Raw genomic sequence first — 12275 nt, forward strand, 5'->3', positions numbered from 1 at the left:
AGGTCACGAGAAAACTTGAACAATCAATTTTTACTGTTCTCTCTAGCTGTTTAAATGTCCAAGCTCTTTGTTTCTGGCTTCCTGTCTCCAAGAAGTCATTTTTTTTTTTAATGTGTACCAGTTCTCATTATCATTGTTTAGCTTCCTCTTCGCTGTTGTCCCAGAGGTAATAATTGGCCATTTCATCTGAAATTGAACGAGAAGATGATCAGCTTCTTCACATCTTCCGGGTGTCAAGTGTTTGACTTCATTTTTTCCAGTCAATGATGAGACTAATGGAATGGCTAATGTGCACTTGAATTAGAGAGTAATTACTACTAATCAACAAAAGTTTTATTTTCTATGCGTCTATATAGGAAGAGCAAACATTTTGCTACATTATCCTTGTCAACTTTGTAAGACACCTTAATGCCACTGAGTAGTAGGGCTTAAGCTAGAAGTCATTGAATCTTTTTCATATTTGTTAATTGCTGTATAAAATGGTGGAGCTGCTGAAGCTTGGTTTCTTAATGGTTCTCATTCCTTACAGTGTTCTTACTGTGGCAAAGTGCATGCTTTTAGGTATTTAGTGTCACATAAATTGTGACAGAGCTAGGAAACTGGCTGGCTAGGCTATTGACTAATAGATGAGTGAGGTTTTCTATTATTTTGTTCATCCAAAATTGCACAGCAGTTCTGTAATTGCACCTGTAGGGGTGAGGTAGTACCCTGATCAGATTTTGCCCTCTGCTTCTTTTTTTGATGTATGTGTATATATGTATATACATGTGTATATACACATACATACACACAATTGTCATGTTTGCTTATTTTAGAAGTTAGACTTGAAGGAAAGCATATAGTTGTCCCTGATCAGATCACTAGTTGAAACAGATCACTAGTTGAAACAGTTTAAGTGTGACAGTGTACTGAAGAGGTGTCATCTAATAATCTGCGTATCATACATCTCACGGTAAACGTGCAGATCCTATTTATTTAATAGAAATCTATGTTGTTTGAAGCAGTGGCTTTGAAGAAAATGTGTAAATAATGATGGGTATATGGTAACAGCAGTGTAACACTGTATTGTATTAAGTTACTTTACTGCCTGAAGCAGTTCCTCAATGTGGAAACAAGGAATCCGATAGGAAATAGTTTCATGTTAATTTGATACCAATGTTTATCATTCTCATTCTGGAAATTCAGAGTAGAGGAAAGCTGAAAGAAAGCTGCAAGGCTGATAGCTCTCAGAGGATTGAGAACGCAAAGAAGGTTGGCTGTAGAAGTTGTTCTTCTTAGTGAACTAAAACTTCAATAGGGTATTGCCATTTAATAGACACGCTTCAGTGGATAGGAATTAAAGTTCTGGCTGGGTTTGTGCTTCTAAAAATGTGAGTAATTAATCAGCGTTAGACCAACTTACCTGTAGTGTTTTGGGACTTACAATTAAGTTTTATCCAGGAGTGCAATTATGTGAAGTATACCTTAAAGGGATCTGGTAACATTTCTAATAACCCAGGAAATACCTGTAAGACTAGACATTTTGGTGAGTAAACTTCTCACTTTTTATGAAAACAGGACCAATCCCCCAACCATTTTTTCAGTTGTTTCTCCACCCTTACATGGTGTTTAACTAACTGATGGCTTATTTACTGTGTAGAGCCAGAGGCTGGAAGGGACTTTGGGGGTGTCTTAGTCAGGCGAGCCACCTAGAGCTGGGGGCTCAGTCTGTGGCCACTCAGGTTTTGAATAAACCCTGGGATGGAGACAGCACAACCTTTCTAGGCAGCGTGTTTTACCATTCTCCTTTTTTTTTTTTTCCCCTTCTTTTTCCTTATGTATTTTTATTTCTCCTTGTTTTGATGCTGCAATGCAGGTGTTTGAGGCTGAGACCAACTAGTGCGTTCACCCTTGAGCACTACTAGTGCAGACCAGTAAGCAAAGCTGATTTTTAAGTTAGGCATGATGTGTGCCATGACCAGCCACCATGCTTCCAAGAAACCCGTTCGCTAGCCCAATTTGTCCATGGAGACCTAGAACTCGAGGCATGCTATCATCGCTGGTGATGTCGAGCCGAAGCCTATAAAGGAAAATAACAGCTATTTATGCTATGCCTGTGCTTCCAGGGCTTGAAATTGTCCCGAAAACGAAAGAAAACGTTGCCCCGGGAGCTGCTCGCCGAGCTCCCCCCGGGGCGGGCCGCGCCGCGCCGCTCCCGCCCAGCCCAGCTCAGCCCGGCCTCGGGGAGGCTCCCGCCGCCAAAAAAAAAAAAAAAAAAAAAAAATGGTGGAGGCCTGGTACATGGACGAGTCCCAGGAGGACCAGCGGGCGCCCCACAGGCTGCAGCCCAACCGCGCCGTCAGCCTGGAGCAGCTGCGCCGTCTCGGCGTCACCTACCGCAAAGTAAGCGCCGGGGCCCCCCCACCCCGAGCGGGAGGCTGAGGGAGGCCCCGGCGCCGCGCGTAAAATGGCGTCGGGCCCCCGGCGCTGAGGCGGTACGCGGGCGGCTCGCCCCAGTGCCGCTGCTCCCCTTCTCCTCACGCAGCGCAGGCACCGTGAGTCTGTGCTCTGTGTCGGTGCTGAGGGCTCTTCTGAAGGGCCGTGTGGTGGTCGTACAAGAGCCCCCCTTTCCAGCGTGCATCAGGCAGAAGGGCTGCGTGACGGAGAATTTCTGTCACAAGCTATAAATCAGGCATGCCTCAGCTGTAAAACGCGTTCATTAAGAGCTCATGATTTTCTCTCCCCTGTAATCGCACCTCAGGGGCTTGGGGCGTGCAGCACAAGCGGTGCTGCAGAATTGGGAGTACCTCGGGGGGACGGTGACATACGTTGGTGGCCTTTGCAGTGTGCTGCATGCTGTGTGAGGTAGGGACATGCTGCAAGAGTCAATAAACCGTGGAAAATCCCGCAGTTATGACACCTCAGGTAACCTTCCATTTCCCTGCTTTTAGCAGCTCTCCCACTTTCAGAATTTGGCATCTGAGCAGAAAAAGTGGAGTGTATCCAAGGCAATGTATTAATACATTTCTGACATAATCAGCAAAGACCCCAAAATTATTACTTTCTAATTTAATCTTATTTATTGGTGCCATGCTGCTGCTGTTTTGTGTATGACAATAAGCTTGTGTGCTTCGAAGCAAGTCATGCCGAGCGGGGAAGTGGTGCTGCAAGCAGCTGGTACCAATCATGTACGTGTCTGCCAGCATCTCCAAACCTCAGAAGCTGGGATGCAGAGGTAGCAGGACGGCCTCCCAGATGATTTTGGTGTGAGGGTGGACTGGATATAGGTAAATCAAATGAATCTGGCTCTTGAATGATATTAAGGTGGTAAAAGCAATGTGAGAAGGCAAGTATAGTTTTCTTCAGGGCTAAATCCATACGGTATGTCCATACTGATTTTGAAAGCTCTTTTTTTTTTTCTTTTTTTTTTTTTTTTAATCATTCTTGGTTTTCCCCCATGATAACCAAAGAGTAACTCTGCTGGACTTGTTAGTATCTGGTATATCATTTGGCATGCAGTAGTTGTGCACTCGTGCATTGAACTTTCAGTCAAAGTGAAGTAGTACATGCCTTGAGTACCTATGAGGAGCTAACTTAGCAACCCACTGGTGTTATCTGCCTCTCCATTGACATTCTCAACAACGTTGTTTTTTCCCCATTAATATCTTGAATTGTGTCTTAAGCAATTGTGTCTGAATTCATTTTTTTTTCTGCCTATTTTTCAGTTGGATGCTGATAACTATGAGACTGATCCATGTCTGAAAGAGATTCGGAAAGCGGAAAATTATTCTTGGATGGATATAATAACTATACATAAAGACAAGCTTCCAAATTATGAAGAAAAGGTATGCAAGCCTTTGCTTTGAATGAGGATTTGTGTTCTGAAGTCTGTTGCTAGAGCGTGCAGTCAGCTTCTTAACACGTGTTCATTGTGAGCAGAGTCTCAGGGATGAGATTTCCATGTTTAAAATACATTCTGTTCAGAAGTCCTTAACTTTAAAAAAAAAAAAAAAGTTTTGATATTGATTTTCAAATGGGAGGTGAGGGAGGGGGAGATAGGCGTTTTGCTTCTGTAGATTGGCTTCAAAGTTTTTTAGGTTAGTTTCCATGACTGTGTCATTTTGAACGTAAGGTTCCTACAAGTAGAGAGCCCTGTAGATACGGACCTGACTTCAGAGAGACTAACCGGGATGAAGGCAGGCTGTTGCCAGCTCTGCATGGGATGAAGGCAGGCTGTTGCCAGCTCTGCATGAGATTTGAAGGCCAAAACATCCTAGTGGCTGTTGCAAAATTCATCTTTTCAAAGTAAATATCATGGAATTTGAGGGATACATTCCCCTTACAAGAAGATTTGTTAACTTGGGAGCCTAGCAGCGTGGCTATTTCAAAGCAGCTGAATACGAACAGTGCCAGGCTCCGAGATGAGCCTTCTAGAAGGAATGTTCTCCCTGCCCCAGGGTGTTTGACTGCTGTTCTGGCCTGAACACAGCAACCTGGTGGCATTTCCATATTTTCAGTAAATTTTTGTCCATTTACCAGTTTGTTTTAAGTGCATTGTGTTAGACAGGTATTACATTTTTGACAAGGTGAATTAGGTCGTAACTCAAGTATCCTGTGTGAGCTCAATCTGATACAAAGATAAGCCTTTACTGACTGGGAACCTGGACTTGTGCATATTTTGCCATGCTGAATCAGTAAAGGCTGAGGTCTGTTTAAGGCCCACCTGCTCTAGCATGGCTAAACAGCATCCAGAACTAAACAGATGATGTTATCTGGTATAGAACATTTAAAGCATGTTTAGAAGCATCCAGAGACTGTCTCTGGCTGATTGGATTGGCCGTTTTAATCCTGTTGGTCTCATCTGTCAGTTAAATCACTGCATAGTTAGAAAGCCTTTGTCTGCTTTGCCAAATGTTTCAGCCACGTGTCTTAGCAGTGTTTCTGTGTTCAGTAGTTTTAAGAGATACCTGCTATCCCTAGATAAAAACATTTTATGAAGAACATTTACACCTAGACGATGAAATTCGCTACATCTTAGATGGATCTGGCTATTTTGACGTTCGAGACAAGGATGACAAATGGATCCGAATTTCCATGGAGAAAGGAGACATGATAACCCTCCCTGCTGGCATATATCACCGATTTACACTGGATGAGAATGTATGTTACTATAGTTTACTGTAAGTTTTGATGACAAATGTCTGTGAGTGTATATCTTATTAGCAACTGCATGCCCTGAGACTTTGCAGTTCATTAGCAAAGCATATTAAATATGAAGTAGGAATATGAAAAATACTAAATAATTCACAGCATCTGAACCTTTCATCTCCAGGTCACAAATCCAGCTTCATTTCATCAGCCGTAACTGCAAGTCATTGCCACGTGATACCCATAGTGTATCTTGTGTGACAGTGGTGTCATAGTCAAGCCCTGCCTGCAGCATGATTGCCCCTACTGCCACTTGTGGCATGGAGATGGATCCTTCTGTGTTGCCTCGTTGGGTGTCTATGTACGGAGACACAGAGCATACCTGTGTGGATCAGTGGCATTCTTCATAAGCGCTAAATTCACCTTCAGGGAAAGAATGATTTAAGGGTCCAGAGCCACTACATGCAGCTAGCGTATGCCAGACTGAACGCTTGCTTCACAGGAGGTGACCTGCTTTTGGAGAGTATTTTTGGCAACAGGACTGTGAAATTGCATGTATAGTCCTGATCTGTGTGCCTGCCCTTGTGGACTTGTATGTTTTTAATCTCAGCATTAGCCCTGGAAAATGGGAAAATGTGTATCGATGTCTCCTTTGTAGCAAAATCCCATCTCTGGTATGGTCCTGAGTGTGATATAATTTTGAATCAGCCCCCCAGGTAGCAGTTAGAGTGTGTGGAAAAAAAAAAAAAAAAAGAAATGCTGCTTTAGTGAAAAACCCAACTCTCATGTCTACATTTTGAGATCCACAATGAATTAACTACAAACATTATTTTGAGGCTTTTCGTTACATACACAAAATGTAAGAGGTTATGGGTTGAATCCACTAGAAGTCGTAAACGTTTATGTCCACTTCAGGAACATCAGTCCAGAAATGGCATCTTCAAAGTCTCACATAAATTCCTTAGGTACCTCTAGGCCCTTGGGTTTTGCAGCTAAGTTCTTTAGGTACCTAACGTAATTCTTGACATTGCCGAGCATGTAGGTGCAGGGTAAGCACTTAGCAGTGTTTACAAAATAGGTAGGACCTAAGCCTGTAGAGTAATTGGCAGTAGAGAAGAGGAGAGTTCCCCATAACTCAGTGTTTGGAGCACTTCTGCAGGGTGTAAAACTCCATTCTCTGCTGCCACAGGTGCACCTTCCCACCTGGCATACTTTTGGCTAGCTGGTGGCAAGGGTACTTTTTCTTTTGAAATCTGGAGACTTTTCACTTTACATACATAATGGGTTTTTATTTTTTGGCTAGTTTCTATATTCCCCATTCAGCTCTTACGGCCCTCACTTGGAAACTCGTGATATTCCTCAGGCGTTGTGTAGTAGTCTTGTGTCTTCTGCTTGTTGTTTAACTAAGCAAGTAGGAATTAGATGCTGCAGTGCTCAGTATTGTGGATCCAGTGCAAAGTGATCTGTGTAAGACACGATTTATCTGGTTTCTTTGAAACAGGGAGAAGTACTGTTTGCCTGGCCTGGAGGCACTGGTTGTGACACAGTAGATCACTGCAATCCCTCGCTGCAGTAGCTGGCAGCAGAAACTGCAGCAGAGTGCTACAATATTCTGGAACGTGTGAAGCTTCCAGTCCATGTTGAAACAGTTTCAAAAATTGCTGCAGAAGTGCAAATGAAAGCATTAACTTCAGAATTAAAATCCCATGGAAAAGAGCTCTTACCTTACTTGTGGCTTCTTGTTCTTTGACAGAATTACGTGAGGGCAATGAGGCTGTTCGTTGGAGAACCGGTCTGGACAGCATACAACAGACCAGCAGATGATTTTCCTGCTCGGAAACAGTATATGAAGTTCTTGACTGGAGAAGCACAGTAATGGTGTCTGCGACCTGACAGGTGGAGCAGCCTGAAGCCAATCAGAATAAACGTGATTTTTCAACTGACTACGCTACTGGTTGCATATACACTGGAATCACAAAACCATAGACAAACTTAGGCTGAAAGGTCATCTGGAGGCCATCTAGCCCACTCCCCTTTGAAGTACAGGGCCAACTTCAAAATTAAACCAAGTTGCTCAGGCTCTTGTGTTTTGAAAGCCTCCGGTGAGGGAGACTCCACAGGCTGGCCAGGCACCTGTTCCATTGCTTAGCCACTCCCGTGGGTTCACAGTTTCTCTTTATGGCCAAATCCCTTGACAGTGTGTGATTGTTATCTCTCGCCCTGAGAAGAATCTGGCTTTGACTTCTCTGCAGTCCCTTCTCTAGTGCCAAAATGCAATTAGGTCTTCCCTTAGTCTTCTCCAGGCTAGACAAACAAGTGTCCCAAACTGAACTTACAGCAGTCCAAGTTGTTAATGATGACGTTAAACATCATTTGTCCTGGCTCTGACTACTGAGGAATGTTACTTGTAGCCAGCTTAGTTAGACAGGAACAAGTGGCTATTCCTAGCCTGATGGTCCACAAGTTTTTCACCTACTTTGTAGCTCATATTCTGAGTACAACACTACTGTGGGAAACAGCTGAAAGCCTTGCTGTATGCAAGGTAACTGCCACCCACTGTTTCCCCTCTGCCACAGAGCCAGTTATTTCCTCCTAGATGGCAGTAAGGACTGTCAAGCAGAAAGTGTCTTTGGTAGATTGGTGTTGACTATCTTTTCCCATTTCCTTCTACTTCGTGTGCCTGATATGGCTTCTGGAATAGCTTATTCCATAATTTCCTGAAGTAAGGCTGGTTAGCCTTTAGCTCCCCAGGTCCTCTTTCTCTCCTTTTGGAAGATGCCTGTAACATTTGCCTTTTTCTGGCCAAAAAGATTTCCGTGATCTCTCTGATGACAGCAGCCTTCCGGTAACATTAGCTGGTTGCATTTACAGTAGCTCAGGAATCCATTTTCTAACCTTTTATTCCTGATGTTTCTGGCAGGTAGAGGTGGGCTACATTAATATTCATTCTGCTCCAAATCCATGCTAATGAACTATGTAGGATTCTGGTTTTAATTAAAGAAAATAAACCCAACTTCATTCTTGTCTAAAAATGTTCATAAGATAAATTTGTATAATCGGCATTTTAGTATGCAGCTTCCCTAGCTCCAGCCTGGTACGTAAAGCTTTGGTTTTCTCTTGGCAAAATGTAGCAATTTGCTCCCATGAGTTATTAATAAAATTAATTTGACTTCAGTATGTTTTTTTTTTTATTTTTTTCCTGCTGCTGACATTAAGGATACGTTGAACAACAGTGTTACTGCTGTACTTGTTAATCTGCTTTTATTCCTTGTTCTGCTGCTGACCTGTTCTGTAACTGGACAAAGCATTAAGTGTGCACCCCAGTTTCTTCAGCTGTGAAATGAAGATACGTGGACTTAAATGTGCTGGCCCAGTTTTCAGTAAGTGCCTTGCAGTTACGCAGGGCATGCTGCTCCTCAGCAGTGGGCACAGAAGCATTTTGGTATGAATTTGCTCCTTACAGTGAGTCAGCTGCGCAGGTTGTGGTGCGTGCTCCAGCTCCCAATGGATGATGAGAGCACAGGTTCTGCACTGCCTGCAGGCTGTGTGCCAATTTCAGCCGTGTGCAGTACAAACTCCTCTCTTTCTGTTGCTCATATAAACAGGACTCAAGCAAGATGAGGCTTGGGGTTATGTAAATTTTCATAAGGTAGCACAAAGGAGAAAATTAATTGAACTCTCACTGTTCTTAAGTACAGGTCTGCTAAACATCCCTTCTTTAGCAAACAACATTTTCCTTATTCTGCAGTAGCATTATTTACAATAATGGCTAGGTCTAGAAGTGCCTCGGAAAACAAAGTTGCAGTTTTGAAGTGAAGCTGTACAAGCTTCTATCTTAAAAGGTGTAAACAGTGGAAAAAAAAAGTCATATAGTTCCTGCCTCACAGTATTGGATTGCAAGGTCGCTGGTGAGGCAGGCACACGGCTGACCATAAATTCTGCTGGTGCTGGGCTCGGTTTGTGGCAGTAGGAAAACACTTGCAAAAATGGAATCCCACAGAACTTAGCTCAGCCTGCATTAGCTTTTGTGCTGTGGTTCATGAGCCTGGGTGAAAATCAGAGTTACCAGCAAACACCGAGTATAACTGTGGTCAGGTTCTTCAGGTAAGCCTGCATGGATGCTGTGCTGTGCCCCACCGGATCGGGGGTTTGCATGCTACGTCCACGGCAGCAGCACTGCGACATCCTCTTGTGCAGCACCAAATGCGCGGGGGCATCCCCGTCCCACTATAAATTTATGGGATTTTTCAAGGTACAGCTACAGGATTAAGTGACAGTTACTGCCTGCAACAAGTTTTATTTATATGACTTCTATGCCACAGAAAATGGTACTTCTGAATGTACAGGAGAATGACTGCTTTCTCCTGGTGCTGCTGTCAGTCCGCGATATCCAATATAATTCATCTTCTCTTTTCCTTTGTTTTCTTTTTTACCAGAAGTCAACACAAGTCTATTCATTCCTCCTCCTTCTCCCATGGGCCTCTCTGCTTTGATTCTCTCTCTTTGGCTCTTCCTGCAAAAAGAGAAATGGAAGCTGCGGAGCTGAGGAGCTCCGTCCTCAGCACCATCATCCCCTGGCAGGCTGAGGGAGCCACCAGGAAGAGAGCTCAAGTGATGTTCTCTGCTCGTGGGAGATTTATGGCTTGGAGGCAGCGATGGGGGGATAGATACAGAAAAGGAGCTGCCCACAGTAATTGCTTTCAGCATCTCACTGATGTAGAATGTGACCTTGGAAACAGGACTGAACCACCTTGTTTTGTTGCCTCTCTGGAGGAATATATACCCCTGGTACAGCTCCCATCTCCGGGCTGTCAAGAATAACACACGATAACACCGCTGAGCATCATTCATCATTTTCATAGCACAATGCATTCTGCTGCTGAGAGGTGGCAGTGACTGTGAGGGTCTTGCTGTGAATGCTTTTAAATACGTGCCCTTTAGTGCTATAGGTGTTCTTGAAGGGTTGAAAGCATTACTATCCACAAGTATTTTTGTCAGCCAGGAAAAAAAGCAATTTGGAGGCAGTATAAATATTCGGTGAAGAACTTGCGTGGGAGATTGCACTGGGGGAAAACAGCTGGACAGAGAAAATGTTAATATTAATAGGAAAAGCTCCAAGGAGTGGGGAGAGAACATACGATTCTATCACGTATCTAAAAGCAAGAAGCGAAATCGATACTTTTAGGTCCAAAAACATGAGTCTGTTTTGCTGCAGCCAGTGGCAAACCTCAGCTCATTGATGTAGTATTAAAATTTATGTAAGTGGTTCAGCAACATCACGTTGGCAGCATTAACTCAGACAAGGTGAATATTTCAACTTCTCCAGGATTAGAGTTAAAAAAAAAATAGGTAGGAGAAATGGTACTGAATCGAAGGGTTTGAAGGTAGCTTTTTGTATACCCGTGTATTACTTTTCACATTAATGCAGCTTGTTCCCAAGTGCTGTGTACCTCACTTTCTTGTGACTGTCCTGAGAGAGCAGTGCCCTTGTTTTCTGCAAGTGAATGGTGGATGGTCAGTGAGCTTTTTAATGGACCAAGTGAACAAACAGGTGGCTGACAAAATCTGCGATGTTGCCCTCCTTTGTTATCTGTCCCTGGTAAATGTCTCTGGCAGGGGATCCACTTGGGGAAGCTGCCTGCCTTAGCACCAAGGCGTTTCACAGCCAGTCAGCAGCCACCTCAGGCGCTTACAAATGAGATCTTCCAAATCTGGCTGAGGGAGATGCCGAGGGAAAGGGGAAGAGCAGCCGTGGCTGTGGAGCGCAGGGGCTGTGCCGCTTCCCTGTGGCTCGAGGCCTGTAGCTGCCTGTCTGGGCTGCTGAACTTGACAAGTCGAAGCCTTTGTGCATTCAGAGCGCTGGGTCCTGCTGGCAGAACAGGCACTCTCCTGCCTGGTTTCTGCCTCCAGGATTTAGCTTGAGCTAAAAACTTATTGGAAGGGACAGTTTTGTGACAAAGGGAATCATTTAATATCAGCTGGCAGAGACCAACGCATATAAAGACTGAAGTGGCAGCTGAGTGCCACTTTGAAGAATGTCCCTTGTTGCCACATAGTAAATTTAGGGTTTTGGTCAGACAGAAGCCGGGAACCCTTCCTGTGCTATGCTTGGAAATTACATTATCTCTTTCGGATTTTGTTCTGTGGAAATGACAGAAATTCGGACTCCCTTCCCTCTCCCCATAACAGGGTCACTGCCAGGTGTCTTCTGTTTCCTGAAACCAAATAAACACCACCACACTGGGGAATGAATTAGTGTTACAATTAAATATTCCTGGCTCAAAGAGCCATATTTGATCTGAATTGCTGCATTCATTGTGACTTTACAGCTTGATTCCCCAAACATTGTGTGTGTTTGCAAAAATGTGCTCTGCTCTACCCACAACTTGAAAAACCTACTATTTTATCAACTTAGTCACTTGCTCTCCTTTTCTGTTAACTGTATTAATGCCCAGGTAAGACAAAGAGACAAAACTTTGACAATTAAAATACTTGGGTAAATATACAGCAGCTAGAGGGAGGGGGACATCTTTTCCTGCTGTACTCTCTGTGGCACACCTCCACTGATTTTGAGAAGTCCCCCGCCATTTGATAATCTTCTGTGCTGCTTGTCAAGATACTAATAAATAACTGTGGTGACTGTCAGCGAGCCACATCGACTGGTAGAAAATTAGACTTAGGCTGCTCCGTGCGTTTTGGGTGGTGGCTCTCTGTGACCCGAAGTTAGTGGCCATGGCGACAGCAGCCACGCTGTGCTCTAAATCCCAATTTTCCCTGTGGCCACAGGTATTCCAGCCTGCAGGATTTGATCTGGGTTTATTTTTTCTCCGTTTTACCAATGGTTCGGGCAATTTAACACCAATCCACTGTTAGTGGGCGGGAGGGAAGCTGCTGGCAGTGATGCTGGGGTCAGGAGGCAGCCCTGGTGCCTCTGGGCTGGGGCTCAGTCCCGCTGCCTGCCCCTGGCGTGTGGTGTGCCAGCACCTGCAGCACCCGCTCAGCCCCTCTGCTGTATGATGGATGCTTTAAAAGCAGCTCAAGTCATTCTGTTCCACAGCTTTTAACTTTGGTATTTTCGGTTCAGCACTGACAGTTTTGACAATTTTTCAAAGTCAGCCAGGCACCTCCTCCCTCCTTCACTCCCTGCC

At 44.2% G+C, this 12275-nt stretch overlaps 1 protein-coding gene across 4 annotated transcripts; it reads left to right on the forward strand.

Moving 5' to 3' along the window:
* The first annotated feature begins 2169 nt into the window (after positions 1-2169).
* On the forward strand, positions 2170-7071 carry ADI1 (acireductone dioxygenase 1). Of its 4 annotated transcripts, none has more exons than XM_035542923.2 (4): positions 2170-2382; positions 3705-3824; positions 4960-5159; positions 6629-6860. In XM_035542923.2, exons 1-4 carry the CDS (start codon positions 2263-2265, stop codon positions 6675-6677), a joined length of 489 nt encoding a protein of 162 aa, XP_035398816.1. In that variant the 5' UTR covers positions 2170-2262; the 3' UTR covers positions 6678-6860. The 4 variants fall into 4 exon arrangements, with proteins under 4 accessions (XP_035398816.1, XP_035398815.1, XP_035398814.1 ...); XM_035542922.2 differs by having other exon boundaries at positions 2171-2382; positions 4960-5139; positions 6629-7071; XM_035542921.2 differs by lacking the exon at positions 6629-6860 and adding an exon at positions 6881-7071 and having other exon boundaries at positions 2185-2382; positions 4960-5139.
* The last annotated feature ends 5204 nt before the right edge of the window (positions 7072-12275 follow it).

The sequence above is a fragment of the Cygnus atratus genome, chromosome 3 (assembly GCF_013377495.2).
Source record: "Cygnus atratus isolate AKBS03 ecotype Queensland, Australia chromosome 3, CAtr_DNAZoo_HiC_assembly, whole genome shotgun sequence".
In the NCBI taxonomy this organism is placed as follows: domain Eukaryota; kingdom Metazoa; phylum Chordata; class Aves; order Anseriformes; family Anatidae; genus Cygnus; species Cygnus atratus.

Coding starts and splice junctions, on each gene's coding strand:
- ADI1 (XM_035542921.2), top strand. CDS start 2,263: ATGGTGGAGGCCTGGTACATGGACGAGTCCCAGGAGGACCAGCGGGCG. Junction 2,383..3,704: donor TCGGCGTCACCTACCGCAAA/GTAAGCGCCGGG, acceptor CCTATTTTTCAG/TTGGATGCTGATAACTATGA. Junction 5,140..6,880: donor GATTTACACTGGATGAGAAT/GTATGTTACTAT, acceptor GTTCTTTGACAG/AATTACGTGAGGGCAATGAG.